The following is an 18,938-nucleotide window of genomic DNA, read 5'->3' as shown; positions in this document are numbered from 1 at the left end:
TAAGGTTAAAAGAGAAGAGATTTGTCTGTTTTGTTGATTTTAGAAAAGCTTTTGATTTTGTGAATAGAGATCTTTTCTTGTATAGGTTATTTAAATATGGAGTAAATGGGAAGTTCTATAAATCTATACAGTCATTATATAGCAACCCCATAGCTTGTGTAAGAATAAATGAGTCTTACACAGAGTGGTTTCTGACACCTTTGGGGGTGCAGTTTATATTAAAGATCTGGCATGTGCAATTAAGTCAATAAACTGTGGTGTAACAGTGTGGGGAAGAAATGGTTAGCATTATTTTGTATGCTGATGATATTATTACAGTGGCTGAAAATGAACACAATATGCAAAAAATGTTGTCTTATACAAATGAGTGGTGCAAGAAATGGAGGCTGTCCATAAATAAAAGAAAAACTGAAGTTATACATTTCCGAAATCCTTTTATTTGTCGTAGTAAATATCAGTTTTATTTTGGTGACAAAAAATTAATTTTGTTCACTCTTATAAATACTTGAGTCTTTATGTAGATGAGTACATGAATTTTGTTCAAGGCACAACAGTCCTCTCTGAATCAGCAGGTAGAGCACTAGGGGGAGTTATTGGTAAAATTAAGGTACTCAAAGATATTGGTTTCCTTACATATACCAAACTTATTCAGGCTTGTGTCTGTCCAGTCCTGGACTACGGGGCTGGGATCTGGGGTCATGGTAGTTATCCTAAGAGTGTAGCTGTACATAATCGGGCCATTCGATATTTTTTGGGTGTGCATAGATATGTTCCAATGCTGGCGGTCACAGGGGATATTGGCTGGGAATCCAGTGAAGTCCATTGGAAGGTTTGGGCTGCCAGATTATGGAATAGGTTACTCAGTATGGATGATAATAGATTAGCAAAAAAAAAAAAAAATATTCAAATGGGATATACAACGGAATGGACCTTGGATAATGGACGTGTGATTTGTTTTGTATTTATGGATATGAACAAGTATTCCTCAGAACAAAGAAAATTGACATTGTAACTTTAAAGGAAAGGCTGCTTTATGAGGTTCAACAACAGTGGGCAGATGAGATTTGGAGTAAACCAAAGCTATGTACCTACTGTGAAATAAAATTCACGTACTTCACTGAAAATTATGTTCTGTATAACCTGTCAAAGAAACAAAGATCACTCTGTGCACAGATTAGAGCAGGCATTTTGACACTTCATATTGAAACCGGGAGGTACATACCTCCCGGTTTCAATATCGGGTTGGAAGAAGACAGTCGAATCTGCCCAATGTGTGACCTGAAAGAAGTAGAAAATGAGTATCATTTTGTCTTGTACTGTCCTTTTTATTGGAATATCCGCGAGGAGTTGTTTAGTAATACAAAGATTAAGGTAGATTGGATAAATGCGGATGATTCACAACGGCTGACTTGGTTGTTTGAAAAAGAACTATTTGGACTGGCAAAGTATTTGGAGAAAGCTTGGGACATGAGAAAGGGAGCATTGTATCAGTATTGTTATTTTGTTTTGCAAAGGTGTCATATAATCCCGTTGGTGATGGGCCACTAGGTGGCATGACACTAAAAAAAAAAATAAAAAAAAAAATCAAAATAAAATCATATATATATATATATATATATATATATATATATATATATATATATTGCTTATTGCTTTGAGCTTGAGAGAGAGACATCTACTTGGACAAAATAGCGTCAGCGACATAGGTGCTCTGCCTTTTATTTATTACTAAGAGACAACCAACATAACAAGACATACAGTAACACCTGAGGCCTTTACTACAAAGCCAGTTCAGCTTACCCAGGATATCTTCTTGCTATCTGGTCTGACTAACCCTAACATTAGCCGTCTGGATAACCAGTACCACGAAGCTAGTTATCAACTAGTTCAGTCAAATCTGGGTTTTCCTATCCAGCCATGAGCGCATTCATGTAAAAGGGGCGGGGTGGTTGATTTCTACCGACATCATCAGAACCCTGAATGAAGTAGGCTGCTTCATATCATATGAGATGAAACAGTGGTTTACTAGGCAGTAAAATGTCAGTGGTGAGGGATGTGAATGACAAACTGTAGTCTTTAAACAGAAGATCTAGACACATTGAAAACACCATCCAAAATTCACCATTATCTGAAACTAAAATTCTGTGCAGGTATCACTATTGCTATCGCTATGGGCCTATGTGATGTTAGTATAGAGTATTTTTTGTTGTTTCGTTGGATGATGATAATAGTACTCTGAATGTCACATAAAACACTTTAACGTAACACCAGACTGTTTTTGCTGCTGAAGTAATGAGTGGGAAAGTAGTTAATGACCAATGAGGTCTATCTGTCCAAAATATCACATTTATAATAACGGGGGCCACTTAACAGTGTGTGGATTGTTTAACCAATAAAAAATATTATCTGTTTTATCCTAGTTCTCATCACATAGGTGTCTCATGTTATTTTGAGCTGCAGTGATAGAATCAGAGTGTAAAAGTAGTGCCACTGTCAGCAGTCACTGCAGACTAAAATAAATGTAATAATTTCAAATAGTGCTAAAATCATGTGTTTAGTGTTGTGAACGATCTCTCCATTTGTTAGAAGCTCTGTTTTAAAACCAGTGGAAATAGAGCCCTGGCGCAATAAATGATTCTACGGAACTATAACAGCATATAGGCTCCTCTTATTTACCACTCCACTCTTATTTGTCACTCCAGACTTTCATTCATGTATACTCTTTTCTTCAGTGATCTGATTGGTCAGAGGTCGGGATGTTGACAGGCTGTGATCCAATATCCTGAAGTTAATCTGCTCCAGAGCAGGTTGGCTGTTCACCATAAGTTGCCACAGTGATTTATCCCGGTAAATAGAGAACCAGAGGCCCGTACTACGAAGCTAGTTCAACTTACCCAGCATATCTTCTTGTTATCTGGTTTGGCTAACCCTAACACTGGTCATGTGGATAACTGGTACTACGAAGCTGGTTATCAACTAGTTCAGTCGACCCTGGGTTTTCCTATCCAGCTGCAAGCGCGTTCATGTAAAAGGAGCAGGGGTGTTAACATCATCAGAACCATGAATGAAATAGGTTGCTTCATGTGATATGAATTGGTAGCTTCGTGGTACTGAAAACCCAGAGTTAACCCTGAAGTTACCTCACTAATGCCAAATCCTGCTTCGTAATGCAGGCCTCAGCTTCATAGTACTGAAAACTCAGAGTTAACCTTGAAGTTACCTCGCTAATGCCAAATCCTGCTTCGTACAGGCCTCTGGAGTTTTCTTTAGTCTTACATTTCATTTGAGTTTTTTTTTTTTGTTTGTTTGTTTTTCTTAAAAATGTCTGTTTTGTATTAATACATTGTTGTTAATTTAATTACCTATTACATTCCATTGCAGTTAAAGCGACACTTTCCTTTCTGGAAATTTTATGCTTTTCTTTGTTTAGGTTAAAATACTATTAATAAGCTGATGGTACACTAAAATGCAAGTGAATTCCACCAGAGATTAAAACTCATAATGCTACCATTCTCATATGGTTCTAAGAAAACTGACCAATCATCGGCCAACGATTGGCCGAGCGTCTTGTCTGTCTTCCCCACGTGGAAGCCTCCGACTGACGTAACCGTTTGCGTAACATTTCTCTTTTAGTTTGCCTCTAATGTAACATAGGCTATAACGTTATATATGGCAACACAGCATCCAGTTGCTAATGGCTAACGTTAGCAATCAGCAGTGTGTTTTACTCCTCTTCTCTTCTACTTTTGGCGTATTACACTCGCTTCTCCTCTTCAGTGTATCTAACGTTACCTCAGATCAGAAGGTCTTGGGGCTCCTCTTCTCTTCTACTCTCCTCTTGGCATGTTACACTCACTTCTCCTCTTCCGTGCATCTAACGTTACGCTGCCAACACCTACGTCTACCATAGACGTAATGAGGATGTAATGGAGGAGGGGGGAGTAGGCCTTTGGAGGGAAGTGGAGTTGCAGGAGGAGGGGGATGGGACTTTGGAGGGAGGCGGGAGTTGTGGATGTTCAAATTTTGTAAAAACTGCTGTGTGAAATGCAAGAAAGGTAAAAGTAGCTTTAATTGAATTCACTGTATTATATTGTAATTGTGCTTTGGCAACAATAAAATGTCATGCTAATAAAGCTTACTGAATGAAATTGAAAATTGAGGAGAAAGGGGCTCAGTGTGTTATAGGAAGTCCTTTGGCAAACAGCAACCACAGTTTTGATAAAAATGCGAATGTGTTTTTAAAAAAAGAAAAATCCCTGTTTTAGTGACCTTAAACTCTGTTTGCATGTAGACAGGAGGCCATAACATAGAAGAAAAATTATATTTCACAAAAGTATCTGTATATGTGTAGACAGGGTGTTAGTGTAATCTAGTGGTGAGGCTTGCAGATTACAATCATCTTAAAGTTCTGCTGAACCAGGACCTGAGATGTAGTGGAGTAGAAGTATAAAGCTGCATTAAATGGAAATGTACAAGTACCTCTAATTTGTACTTAAGTACAGTACTTGAGTAAATGTACTGAGTCACTTTCCACCACTGTTCATTATGCAAGTTTAATAAAACAGAACAAAACACATTTAGGGGGGAAAAAAGCACTTTTTACAGATCAAAGTTAGTGTAAAGTATGAAACCAAAATATATGGTGACTGTTACAAGTGACTAAAGGCCAGCACAAATCTACAACAATAATTACATACATAACTACAGAAGAGACATTCACAATGATACATACAACCATGTGTATTTGGTTTGACATCAGAATTTTTAAACATAAAGAATGTGTTTTTTTTTAAGTAATTTCTGAAATTATTGTCTCAGAGGAGTTGAGATTGTCAGTGTGAACATCAACATGTTTTTGTGTCTCAGGGGGAGATTTCTATTCAGCCACCATGACCGACTTCCTGGCCAGCGACGCCGTCATCTACAGAAGCCTGGGGGACGGCCGACCTGTCCTCAGGACTGTCAAGTACGACTCCAAGTGGCTCAGAGGTCGGTCACAGTGTTCGTTATCAGATGGACAAAAGCATTACCAACTCAAACTTACCTGTTGTTTTCTGAAGCTTTCAATTACATCTAGTGACAGATGGTTCAGTTTTTTATCATGTGATGTAAATCTGAAATTTTAGTCATACAATGTTCAGATGTTTGACTTATTAAACCCAGTGCAGATCAAAGATTCGTGACAAAATGAAACAGTTTTAGGTCCGTTGCAGAGAAAAGTTGCAGGGTGTGAACTAGCTGGTCTGAGCTCGACTTACGCCAGCTGATGGTGTCACCTGAAACTCAGCTGGTCTAATCCCTAGTGGCTGGTTTTAAAGCACATCACCTGTTTCAACAGCCAATCAGCTTGTAGTGAAGTCCACTGGTCAAGTTAAAATGACCGCAGATGACATGTTGGCTTGCTGCGGCAGGTGTTCCGACCCCGCTGAGCCTTCTGTTTTCTTCCACATGGTGTTTCCGTGCCGGACAGTGGGTTGCTTCTGCTGCTCGCTGTATGTGCTTACCCACACACACATTCTCACTGACTGATTAATTCGTGCTGGTTATTTATATTTTTGTGGCATATAGATGAATGAATACAATCCCTCTGATGCTGGTTTTTGTTTCATCACTACTACGAATACAACTGTAGCCAGTATCTCACTATCACTATCTTCATTCATATTTTAAGAAGCTACAAATTATATTCAGCCACAAAAATGTTGCAGGTCAACGCATTGCAAGTAGTTGCCTGCTGTGAGACGTCACTAACTTAAGTTTTGACACCTTAAGGGCCACAACACATTACCGCCTGGAAAACGTGAGGTTGGGACACTGGGTGCTACTCTTGTCCCTTTATTTAAGAGTGCAAAGGCAGGTTGCGGTTGCACCTGACGTTGCAAAGTGACCATAACCAGCATCGTATCATAGCCTACTCAGCCTACTGTAGACCTAAAATATTGTATTGACAAATGTAAAGCTTTGGGTATTCCTGCACTGAAATGTCAAGTTTCTCCTCCATAGTTTACATAGTTACTGTAGACCAGGAGTATTCAATTAAAATTCAAGGAAGGCCAGTTACTAAAATTTCTGAATCTTGAATCCTGAATCTTATAATGTCTAAGTTGCATCCAGTAGCCTACCCCTATGCCTATCAAATAAAATAAACAACGTACATTCCTTATCATTTCAACAGTATTCAACGTGGGATACTTTTTAACATGGAAAACAAATAGCTGTGTATACCATAAACAAAATAAGTCCTCTAGCTAGCACAATTAACTTGAAGCCTACATTTCAAGTAATAGAAATCAGGACCACGTTTAAATACTCATCAATGGCGAAGGATGTGCATGCTGCATTCTGAGTAGTTGCAATATTTCTGGTTTTCTGATTGTCATCGCTGACATTGGGATTTGCTTGATTTTGTCACACAGTTTTCTTTACCTTCAAGTAACTTCTTGGACGAGGCATTCAAGCAGTCTTTAACTTAATTTTTCGCGTCACTGAATGTTTTTTTATGTTGCCCCAGTTCAGTTCAGTGAACATTCATTTGCACGTGGCTGGGCAGTAAATGAGTGTGTGATGAGTCAGGTAGATCTGTCACACTTGGCTCTCAGCTCAGTTATTTTGCATGCTCTCACTTCAGTGGATATATTTCCTCAAAGGACCTGTGTTTTTTTCTCGTAGTGACACTTAACTTTCCTGTTTTTGATCAACACCACGGTTTCACAACACATGAGACACAAAGGTTTGGTACTGACTGCGAGAAGAATGAACATTCACTTTTTAATATTATTTTTTCCGAATCAACTTTCCTTACTTTCTAGCCATTTCTTGTTACAAGGTAACAGGGTAATAAGCCACATAATTTAATTTAATGGCATGAAGACAGAAAGTGACACAACACTAAACATATCAACATCAAGATGTATTTTACGTTTTAGTCAAATATGACAACACAGGTGTGCACAATTAATAACATATTTTTAATAAATAATAATAATATTTTTAAGTTTATTTACTTTACTTTATTAATCCCCCTGAGGGGAAATTCAATGTTTTCACTCTTGCTTGTCAATTACACACAGGTCCGAACACACACATGCACAAACAGGTCCTATACATGCACAAAGTGGAGAGATGTCAGAGTGAGGGGGCTGCCCTTGGTGAGGCGCCCCGAGCGGTTGGGGGGTTCGATGCCTTGCTCAAGGGCACCTCGGCAGTGCCCAGGAAGTGAACTGGCACCTCCCCAGCCACCAGTCCACGCTCCATATTTTGGTCTGGACGGGGATTCAAACTGGCGACCCTCCGGTTCCCACAAAAGCCCAGCTTGTAGATATAAAATGCAAAGTGAAATTGCACGTTGCTCGATTGCATAGGTCCCTTTGATAAATTGCACAAAAACCAGGAATATAAACATGTGTATTGCACAAAAACACAGTGTATTAAATATAAAGTGCGCAGTGAAATTGCACATTGCTGCACTTGCACAGGTCCCTGCAAAGAATCGCACTGTAACATGCAGGTTACCCTGTTTCACCTAACCCCAGATTTACGATTTAAGTAAACTTTTACACATACCCCGAGCGTGCCCATTCAGAATTTATACATGATCATAGGTTTGGCTTCCTCTTAAGCACAGCTTCAGCTGTTTCTTGAATGTGATACAACTTGAGCACTCCCTTACGGAAGGTAGGATGCTATTCCAAAAGGCACACCCTTTGAAAGACAGAGTATTCTAAGCAAAAGATGTCTGCATGGAGTGGAGTTCCTAATCCCCTCTATCCATGGCCCTAGTCACTCGTAAGGTAGAGCCACGGAGAGATCTCAGTTTAATAAAATCGTTCAGTGGCGGAGGGGCCAAGCCATGTAAAATTTTATCGATAAGACAGGCAGATTTGAAATGTTTTAAATTGGTAAAGTTTAAGAAATCATATTTGTCAAGAATGCTGCAATAGTGATAAGACAAGGGCTTCTTATCAAAGACTTTCAGTGCCTCTTTAAAACAAGATTCAATAGATCTAAGAGTTGAGTCACATGTATAGGACCAGCTGGTGATACAGTAATCAATATGCGATAGAATCATGGAATGTAAAAATGTTAGGGCCACGCTGACAGACAAAGATGATCTGATCTGTTTAAAATTTTGAAGATTAAAATTGACAGATTTTACGACACTTTTAATATGGTTCTTAAAGTCTGTGTGAAGCAAATTCTGCAATCTTCTTCTAAACACATTAAATAGGTCATAAAAGTATTCCTCAAAATGTGTAAAAAAGCCTTTCAACCATTTACAATTGAATTGTGGAGCTAGGCTTCACAAACTGCCTTTCTAGGTTTCTGTGTTCTGGATTTAGTGGGCGGGCCTTAAATCATAGCCGCGTTACGTAATGGAGCTGTCCCTGCTACAAACACGCCCCCTGAGACTGTAGCAGTATAAATCACCCACATCACACAATACGATCGAACTGCAGACCTCCAGCTTGAAGCCGCTTCCGGCGCAGGCTCCCGTCTCAAGCCTACCTCCAGTGTGAGGCCAGTTGGGACAGGAAGTGCGCACAAGAAACTTTAAAATAAAAGAAACTTCAAAATAAAATCATGTTATCGATTTTGAAAGAGGCAACTTCGTCGTGGATTTATATTTACTTAATCACGTTATCGATTTTGAAAGAGGCAACTTCGTCGTGGATTTAAATTTAATTAATCAACATTGTAACGTGAAAACCATTAGTTTCTTAAATGTAGAACACTTTTGATGTTGTCTGTCCTTTATTTGTGGAAATTCCAAAATGACCTTTAACCTGCTGCATCTAGTTATAAACTTTTAACCTAAGAAAAACCTAACCATAAACCTAAGACGTGTTCAGTCAACCTGGAGTCCCTCTGAAGAGAAGCAGTTACATGAAAACATCAATCAACATGCTAACACTATGTACATTTGTTCAGAGCCTTAACAGCTCATATATAACATTTATTTGAGGTAAATGCCTTATTTTTTTTAATTCTATTGAATTAAATGATTCCACTCAGGTCTTCAATGATATACTTTACACCATAAAATCTTAAGAAGATTGAGGCCAATCAGATTTTCACCTATGCTTAAATATAAAAATGTCAGCATTTAGGGAAGAGAGGAATAGATAAAACTATAGTCATTTTGTTGAAATGCACTAACTCACCTGTGATCTTCATGGTATAATTAAAGTAAATTATTATGGCAGGCCTAAAAACATTTAGGAAAACAGATTAAAGTACACCTTTTCACTCTGTTCTATTCAGCCTTTTATTGAACATCGTACAATATTGATATATTGCCTATCCTTATTATCCTACTCTATTTCACATTCAGTGTAGGACATGTATCCTCTCTTGTCATTGATTTCTTCACAAAACATCCACATGTCTTCCATTTTGTGGAATCTGAATTTGAAATGGTCCAGGATTTCTTCTGTCTCCTGGTCATCGAGATGGCAACGTTCGTTTTCATCCCAAAGCCTTCACAAATCCTTTTTTTCAATATTCAAAATAAAGCAAGGATCAGGGCTAGCTCTGTAAGGACGACATCTTGATGCATCTAAATACTGATAAAGAATATGCACACCCAACTTTGTTCATTCCTGTGTTCCAAGGAACCAGCTTTCTCCAATACATCTACTAGTATAACATGACCCCTTCTTCCAATGGGGGAGAAATCACTGACCTCAGTGATGTCATCCATTTTCCGCTTCTTCAAATGAAACACTGGTGGCACCTCATCTTGCAGCACAGCCCTTGAAATGTCTGTCCAGTGGGCAAACATTTTGCCATGGCTCAAATAAAAAGAAAAACAAAGATGGCCATAAATGGGGTGTTAATATTTCCAACACAGTCAATCAGATGTCAAATGTTTGTGCTCTCACCTTCCAAGCTCAAAATTTTCCATTAGCATAACACACCACCACTTTCGCAAAGCTGGCATGTCCACCTGAAAAGAAATTATCACAGTTGGCCAGAGTAGATGTTTACAGTTTACTTTGAATATGCAAGTCAACTTACCACTGTGAAATCATAAGGGGCATCCAGAATGGAGTAAAGGGCATACTATGGAAAAAAAACCAATAACTTCATATTGATGTCTTTTAAGCACATAGAAATAAATAAGACCACTAACATCTCGTACCATCAACATGAAGATACCACAGTAATTTCCATATGGCTGTCTCGGAAAACCCTATGATAACAGAAAAGAAGTCAGTCGATGATTTTAAATGCTGTTAAATGTAGATTACATGTGGTATATACTGTTACCTGTATTTCCAAACCAGTGGTCTCGTGCCACAGTCCAGGAAATATTGACTGGGAAAGGTTTCTAAAAGTGAAAAGACATTAACATAACATAACATAGTTGTCAAGATCATGGTTATCTTAATGTAAAGCACACAGCATGCAAGTAATTTAGGTCAGGAACAAACCTTTACATGCAGTCACACACATGCAGGAGGCTTTTTATGGTACTATTTTATGAGATATATTATTAATGTAATGTTATTATATAAGACTGTATGATTTCAAAGAAGTACCTGATGTGCAAAATTGCAATCATATTTAGGTGATACCATAAAAAGACTATTTCTCAGATCAGAACATGATCCAATGAGAAAACAATGTAGAGCTGGGCAATATATCAATATTCACATCTTGTGGGGTTTTGAATGCTGTAATGGTGGGTTCTGACTAAGGATGCAACAATATTTAATATTTTATCCAACCATTCAGTACGCCCTGTTAGGTTCAATACACAAAGGCAAATTATACAAAACAATACAGTATGATACGATACTACAATAATGTTTGCAGTTTAACTTGATTGGATACTGCATATGTTTTTTTTATGGAAGGCAATTAAGATAAGTGTTAAATTTTTATAGTAAGGTTTGTGGTTTGACTGTATCTGTGCTTTTAATTATTTTTACGTGCAATATTGCCTTTGCTAGTGTGAGTAGTTTTATATTAAGACAGCAAAACCGTACCCTTACCGTGGCCCAAAAACTGTGATGCATACCGTTTTGACCACTTGTCCATACTGCTCAGCCCCAAAACAAACCTTTTCCGAACAGCATAGGAACATGAACACCATTCAGAACAAAAATATACGTTTTTGTTAGTGACCTCAGCAGTGCTCTCATTTCCTGATCACCAAATCCAAATTGTACATGTGCACATTTGGAATCCAGAAAGAGAATCTCTCTCTGTGCTGGCTTCAAAACCTATTGTGGTTAATGAGATGCCATATCATCGTAGGAGGAGAGGTTAATACAACACAGACAACAGAAACACAACATCACAGCACTAATGAAACACACCTTTGTTTTTAGATGTTTTTGTTTTGTTTAGTATGTGCTTAGTGAATATAAAAAAGATGTGAGGACAAGAAATGATTTGGGCAGCAATGATTCAGGAGGTACAATGGCTGCATGCATGGCTGCCTCCACCAGAGGAAAGTGAGTGTGTGGGTCAGTTGTAAAAGTGATAGACAGCGATAAAGAAAAAATGCAACTGTACTTACAGACAACAAGAAATGTCCAGATCTCCACACAGGGATAACAGTGGAGTCCCTTATGTGAATGTCTCCCTTATAACAAAGAAACATTTAAAAGATAAAAAAAAAACAACAACATAAAAATATATTCTTAATTGAGTCCAATAGGTATACTTACAGGTAAACTTGAGAGTGGGTCAGCTGCCGTTGGCTGTCACCATGTTGGTACAACATACAAATCAGCCACTGTAATGCACTTCCCCTGCAGAATATATTGCAAATGTAAACCTAGGCATGTAAAACAGTATTTAAAATGGATACAAACATATTCTGAGATTAGACTTTATACCTTTGATTGAGCAATTCTTTCTATAAGCTCAAAACACGCGTTTCCTATCTGCAAAAAAACAACAAACAAAAAAATAACTTGGCAGCCTTAATGACATACATAATTGGTTCACATATAAGATCCATTTATTATTAACTCACGGTTGATTCCATCTCCCAATCCAAGCCAAGAGTCCAGAAGTCACCACGCATTAGGCAACTCTTTTTTGTCTTCACAATTAGTTGTGTCACTGGCCTTTCAGTATCCAGGACATAGTCAAGCTAATTATTGTAAAATAAAAATAAAAAAAAGATTGCACCTTTATTATACATTTCATAACTAGCATAACATCTAGCCCAGCAATTTCACAGGTGGCAGGGTTTCAAAATAAGAATCACAAACCTTTCTCTAAAATGTAATATAATTTTCTTCTGCTTTTTAAATACATACCAGTTGCTGTTGGCAGGAATATGTGTGTAATGTCCATGACGCCCGGCATGGTTGTATGTTCTCACATTTTGTGATGTTTTCACAGTGTGGTCCACATGTGTCACCATCTATCCAGGAGAATTCAAGTTTTAAAAAAAAGGCAAAATAAATTCATGCTGATTTGAAAACCTGCTACCCACCTTTGTGTGTGTCAGCGTGAAGCCCTTGTTGCTGCAGAGGGGCTCCAACTGGTGAGGGCAGATGTTGATGCTGTGCAGAGTTTTCTGATGGTAGGATTCTCAAGGCTTTAGAAAAAACACAGTGTTCAGTACAAGCATTATATTTCACATTTCAGGTATAAACATAAAAATCCCTAATTTCATAATTACCTAATACTGCTTGTCCAACTTCATTTAGAGTGATGTCATGCAGAGACTGTGAATCACCTCCTCTCTTGAGCAGCTTTTTCAGAATCTTTTCATTTGTTTTGGTGTTTTGATGATGCACCAGGTTTCTCATTGTAAAAATGTGTGTTGATGGTGCCATGTTACTGAGGAAGTAATTGTTTTTCTGCAGAGTTGAAAACAGCTGCTCAGCCACCTGGCTATTCAGGGAACTCTGAAGTTCTGGGACCAGTTTGATCCTCCTTAAAACCTCCTTTGGATCTTTGGTGTTGGCCTCATGAAATTTGTCGTAAAGGACATAATGGTCTGAAGACCCAGTGCAAGGATGCCCATCTTCATCTGGTTTTTGTAGCTTTTCAGTCAATCATGGAAGAGGAATTCTGAGTTTTCCCTGCTGAGCTGTTGTGACATTATCTTCGGTTGTTTCAGCCAGTCTCCCTTCATGTGGCTTGATAGGTAGTGTGGTTGGGACACACTATCTCTTGGCGATTCTGCCCTCAGGTTAAACTTTATACTGTATACAACACCATGAGGGCAGAGAATCACACTCCAGCCCCCTATAAAAGAAAGTTGAAAGTCCTATTTAGTTAATGTTAATAACACATCTCAGACTGTTTTTAAGAACAATGTGTGACCCATACCTGAAGCTCCCCAGATTTTCTGGAATATTTTGTCGTATGTATGTCTGGTTTTCATCTCGTCTCTTAGTCTGTTGATAAGGTCGTTCCTTGATCCCTTTGAGTCCAAATTGCAGGCCTTACACAGCTTGCGCACTGTTGAAACCTTTTGAAATAAAGAAAATGTGAAATCAAGTCAAATATTATTACACGCTGCAACCCAAATTTAATAACAGTATATGTACCTTCTGCTTCATGAGCTCATCCATGAGATGGTCCTCTGAAACCATGCTCAGCTCAGCTTCAGATGAGGACTTTGAAGAGGAAACTTTTTCAAATTCTGTGTTTAACACAGTGTCAGATTTGCGTGTATTCTTCCCAATCCATGGGGCCCAGTGCTCAAAACTAGGATGCACAGCAAAGCTGTTCTTTGCATGGCCTAGGAAAAGGAACCAAACATGTAATTAATAGTATGTTACAGTTCAATGATCCATGACATAAAGGTAATAACTAAGAGAGAATTTATGTATGTAAATAATTGGGGAAAAAGGCACGAGAAATCATCTCCAGCTGGACAGAATCCCAGAACTCCTCAATGTTGACCTCCCCAGCGAAGTTCTCTGAGACCTCTTCTATGTCACTCACTGAAAGAAATAGCTGTAATTTACTGTCTTTGTAATACACACACAAACGCACGCACACACGCACGACTTTGTGACTTACCAGGCAAGTTAAACACTCCTTTCTTATGCAAGTCCATCACAACCACTGGAGGATGGTAGCCACAGCAAACACAGGAATAGGAATAGTCGTGGTTTGTCAATGCCTCAAAATGGAGGTATGCATGGAGGATAGTATTTTTGGATGGAAATTTTACTTTCCTCAGGCCTTCCAGTGACTCAATTACTTTGGACACTGAAACATTGTTCTTCAAGAGAAAAACAAATTTTTAAAAATTACAGTCATGGTTATTTCAGAGGAATAAACATGTTCCAAGAAACATTATCATGAAAGTTCCATTTTACTAACCTGTAAATTCAGCCTCAGATATAAACACAGTTCCAGGTTCAATATGACATGGTCATCAAAATTGTCAAGACTGTCCATCCATTCCTGGTAACGGTAAATCATGTGGCCCTGTGGGCATCGCCGGAAATAGGTTGATACATCTGTTTTAAAAAAAGAAAAAAAGAAAAAAAAACAGGAAACACATTTCCACCCACTTTTATATTTTGTGAAAACTTGTGATGTTACAAGATTTTGAGTAATTAACAATGTTACAATCAGAAATAGAAATTTTTCATAATATGAGCAGAGATTTTAAAAACGTATGTTCAATTACACCACTGATGGTGATTATCCGTGCATTTCTGGAGATTAGAGTTGATTTTTCAAGATCCACTGACCCTGGACAGATGGTGCAAGTAGTCTCTGATGGATGCAACTCTGTGATGTAACTTGCAGGTGGTTTGGGTTTAACAAGGTCATCTGGTAAGGTGGCTGGAAGCTGTTTATGTTTGTAGATGTACTGAGCTCCAAGATTTCTGCAGATGGTGGATAGACACTATGTTGTTGCAGCAGAGGTGTACTTGCTGCAGTCTCAGTTCTGAATATGTCTGGGTTTTTTTGAAATAGATGCCACTTGCCAATGTTTTTGTGGACACAAGATATTCTCGGTTTGGCACAAGGACAATGCCAGGTGTGAGCTGTGGAGTTGTATGTCACCATCACCCTCCCAAGCCGACTGTAATGGTGTAAAGCTGGCTCGTGTATGGAAAAACAGAATTGTGTGGGATTCTTTTGAAATGCAACTTCTACACAGAGAGGGACATGAGCCTTCTGTGCATGTTTTTGCCTTTTTGTGCAGGCTGTCTCTTCTTTCAGCCACTCCTCTGTAGCTATTTCCCTGCAATGTTCCAGTGAGCGGATGTGCTCACACTGGCTAAAAGTTAAACCACTCCTTAGTGCCATTTGGTGATACTGCCTGCAGTCTTCAAGTTCACACTGCACCTTATACAGGTGGCCCCAGGTTTTCTTTTGCACATGAATAGGCACAGAAAATCCACGTGTTGTTTTTTGGACAGCAGATATGCCATTTGTTGCGTCCACACAGACACTCTTCAAGACACTGTCACTGCTTTTCTTTATGTGTTTCCTCTGAATGTGTTTGTTTAAGTTCTTTTTAAGGCAGATTAGGTTGCAATGGGGACATTTTGCCTTCCTATGACATCTTTTAGTGTGCTGGGCAGAGGAGGATGTGGCAGGTTGTGCAGAGGGAACATCTTGTTTGGGAGGAGGAACAGTGGATTCAGAAATGGGTGAGACATGTGGAAGGGCGGATGGTGGAAGAAGGAAGGGGGCGGGTGCAGCAGATGTGTCCGACTCTGATTGTATGGGGGCAGGAGCTGAGCTGGGCATTTGTTTTGTGGAAACTTGGCAAGTCTGCAGGTGTTTCTCCATGTCCGATCTTCTGCTGATGGTTTTGTGACAAATGGGGCAATGAAAATATCCAGCATTCCTGCAGTTTAAACTGCATTTGCAGATCTTTTTATCTGGGAGGAAGTCAACAAAAAGGTTAAATTAGCCAATAACTAACAAGACACAAGAGCACATGAAGACACAGACACATACACATACCTTTGAATGTAATGGCATTTTTTACATGGACATCCAGGTGCTTCTGAATCCTTCCTTTTTGGCTGGGAGGGGGCAGTGAAACAGCTTACAGCAAACTGTGCAGCGTTCCACTTCATACCCCTCACTTGGGGAAAAAATAGAGTGGTGCATCTACGTAACACAAAAAAGTAATGTTAAGTTCAATGTATATTTTTATTTCAGTTGGTAAAAGTGTAGACCATGTGACATGAATTATTAAACAGCTTCCGACTAATTATGATGTTAGATACTGTAACTATGTGACGTAACTTTGGAGAGAGTGAAAAGTGTCGTCTCAGTAACACCGCGGCACAAACGCGCCTCGTAAAACGTAATCCCTCGTTTATGACAGATAACACTACACAAATACAAATATTGTAACACCTATATAATAACCAATCGACCCACTGTTTGATTTATCAACAGCTTCGTTAGATGTAATGCACACAACCAGGAGGAGGGTCAGCAAAACAGCGGAGAAGTGACCGGACTTGCAGATACGCTAAATGATGCAATTTAGCCTATACATCGATAAAAGTCTTTTTGATTTGTCTATTTTGATCAACGTTAGGCTATGTCTCAAATAAATTATTTCATTCGTAAGAAATAAACCCCTTTGCATCGGGTTTCCATTCATCCTGTCAGGGTTTATTTCTCCACAACAACCTCCTCATTCAACATTATCCCTTACTTAACACAGCTCACCAACATACTGGTATGTAATGTATTCGGTAGTTTGGGTGCAGAGGGCGGCTAGTTCAACTGCAAACATAACTTGTGCATCGTCATTGTTTGGACTTACCGTCACAACTGTAGATCGTACACGTGTTTCACAAGATGTCGGAGTCGGAGTCTCCTCTTCTCCTTCTCCTTCTCCTTCTTTTTCTTCTTCTTCTTCTCCTTCTCCTCCTTCTTCTTCTTCTGTTAAAATCCTGGAGTCCCTCCCAAGAGGCGTAAAAAAAGTTTGTTATTTCCGGGCCTCACACTGGAGGTAGGCTTGAGACTGGAGCTTGCACCGGAAGCAGCTTCACGCTGGAGGTCTGCAGTTATCACCTTGTTGTTTACAATAACTTCCGGGTAGAAAACCAGCAGAGTTTAGCTCTCTCTCTCTCTCTCTCTCTCTCTCTCTCTCTCTCTCTCTCAATTCTCAATTCAATAAGCTTTATTGGCATGACTGTAGATTAACAATATTGCCAAAGACATTAAAATTTACAAAGTACAAGTACAATAATAAAAGTAAGTCAGAAAACTATAAAAAAAAGATTAAATATATGTTATATAATACAAAATACACCAATCTACAATACAATACACCAATATATAATATAGAAAAAAAAATGAATAAAGAAAAATGTAGATTGTGAGTTACAAGGACTGTAAATATAGACAGGTGTGTCAGGTGTTGTGATGGTTGTCCCTCAGGCTGTGGCATAACCTGACATATGTTGCTGCTGCTAAGCTGCTGACTCTGTTCTCTCCAAGGATGTGTTGCATTTTAGTTTGATCAGGCAGAGAATCAAAGTCAGTGACTTTATGTTTTATTTTTGAGAGGAAGTCGGCTCTGATGTGTTCATACTTGCTGCAGTGCAACAGGAAGTGTGTCTCTGTCTCCACTTGTCTGTGTGGACAGAGCTCACACAACCTGTCCTCTCTGGGCAGCCAGGTCTGCCTGTGTCTGCCCGTCTCTATGGCCAAGCTGTGGTCACTGAGTCTGTACATGGTCAAAGTCTTCCTCAGTTTCTCATCAGTCACGGTGCTCAGATATTCTGCCACCGTGTACTGTCTATTTAGAGCCAAATAACACTGAAGTTTGCTTTGCGTTTTTGTGGTCGATGTCCAATAGTTAATGTAATGTTCTTTTTGTTTCTCTATAATTTGGTGGGTCCAGATTGTGTGAGGGCTGTGCTGAGGTCTTGTGCTGTTAGAGGAGCTGAGCCTCAGGACTAGCTGGCTGAGGAGGCTCTTCTCCATGTTCTCCTCTTGGCATTGCAGAGCTTTGTAGTGGTAGGAGTTGGGGTCACTTGTTTTAAGGTGTTTATAAAATTTGATGGCTCTTTTTTGAATTCTAATTAAATTCTCTCTCTCTCTCACTATATATATATATATATATATATATATATATATATATATATACTATCCCAGTCCTGACCATTCAAGGCCTCAGATAGATTTTGTTCTTGGTTTTTAGGGATAAAGCAGTAATTAGAGGAATTCTTAGAGGAGTTTGAGAGTGCAGTATTGAACCGCTTTTTAGTGAGTTTTCTGGTGATGAAGATTGCATTGTGGTCCGATAGACCAGTCAGAAAGTTATGAGATTGTATGACTCTTTCTGGTTTATTAGAGAAGACTAAATCTATTGTGGTTTCAGAGTGATTTGTTATCCTAGTTGGAGCGTTAATTAACTGAGTAAGATTATGGTGATCGGTGATCTGCTTAAGGTTTATCCTCTTCTTTTTGTCATTCCAATTCCCATTAAAGTCTCCCATAATAAGTACCTCTTTATTAAAATCACAGTGGTTGAGGAGGGTTTTAATCATAAAAATCAACTTTGGCAGAGGGTTGACGGTAGAGACAGTTCACAGTAAAGGACATTTCGGAAGAAAGTGTGATATGTATACCAACACATTCAATTGTGATGTCATTAGGCCATATCATTTGTTTACAGGCAATTGTGTTTTTGACATAAAAAAGGACACCACCACCCTTCCCTTGAAGCCTGTCTCTTTGAAATACATTATTCTTAGTCATGTTTGTTTATTCACATACCAGGGAATTTCTTCAGATGTGTTGAGCTCAACACACATAGGACATGTGAAATGGGTCACCCCAGGAAAGCTAAATTAAGCTTAAAAGAGGGGGCACAGACATACACAAACAACAAACAGATACACAAAAACAACGAACATAAGACAACAACAATACATAGTGGTTCCAGAAACTATCTCTGCAATAGTCATACAGATCCAAAGTTAGAGTATCTGAGCAAAGACAAACACAGCAAATCA

General features: G+C 38.8%; 1 protein-coding gene across 2 annotated transcripts in view; it reads left to right on the top strand.

Annotated features, from left to right (window-relative positions):
• The window catches only part of LOC125904249 (semaphorin-6D-like), a 514,236-nt gene that overhangs the window by 304,336 nt on the left and 190,962 nt on the right, over positions 1–18,938 (top strand). For both annotated transcript variants that reach the window (XM_049601535.1, XM_049601534.1), the window contains exon 10: positions 4,867–4,989. In XM_049601535.1, the coding sequence (XP_049457492.1) occupies positions 4,867–4,989 (123 nt within the window). The remainder of the gene's footprint in view (positions 1–4,866; positions 4,990–18,938) is intronic.

This window comes from Epinephelus fuscoguttatus, linkage group LG17, assembly GCF_011397635.1.
Source record: "Epinephelus fuscoguttatus linkage group LG17, E.fuscoguttatus.final_Chr_v1".
In the NCBI taxonomy this organism is placed as follows: domain Eukaryota; kingdom Metazoa; phylum Chordata; class Actinopteri; order Perciformes; family Serranidae; genus Epinephelus; species Epinephelus fuscoguttatus.
The sequence above is the reverse complement of the archived record's forward strand: the minus strand, read 5'-3'. Positions and strand labels throughout refer to the sequence as shown.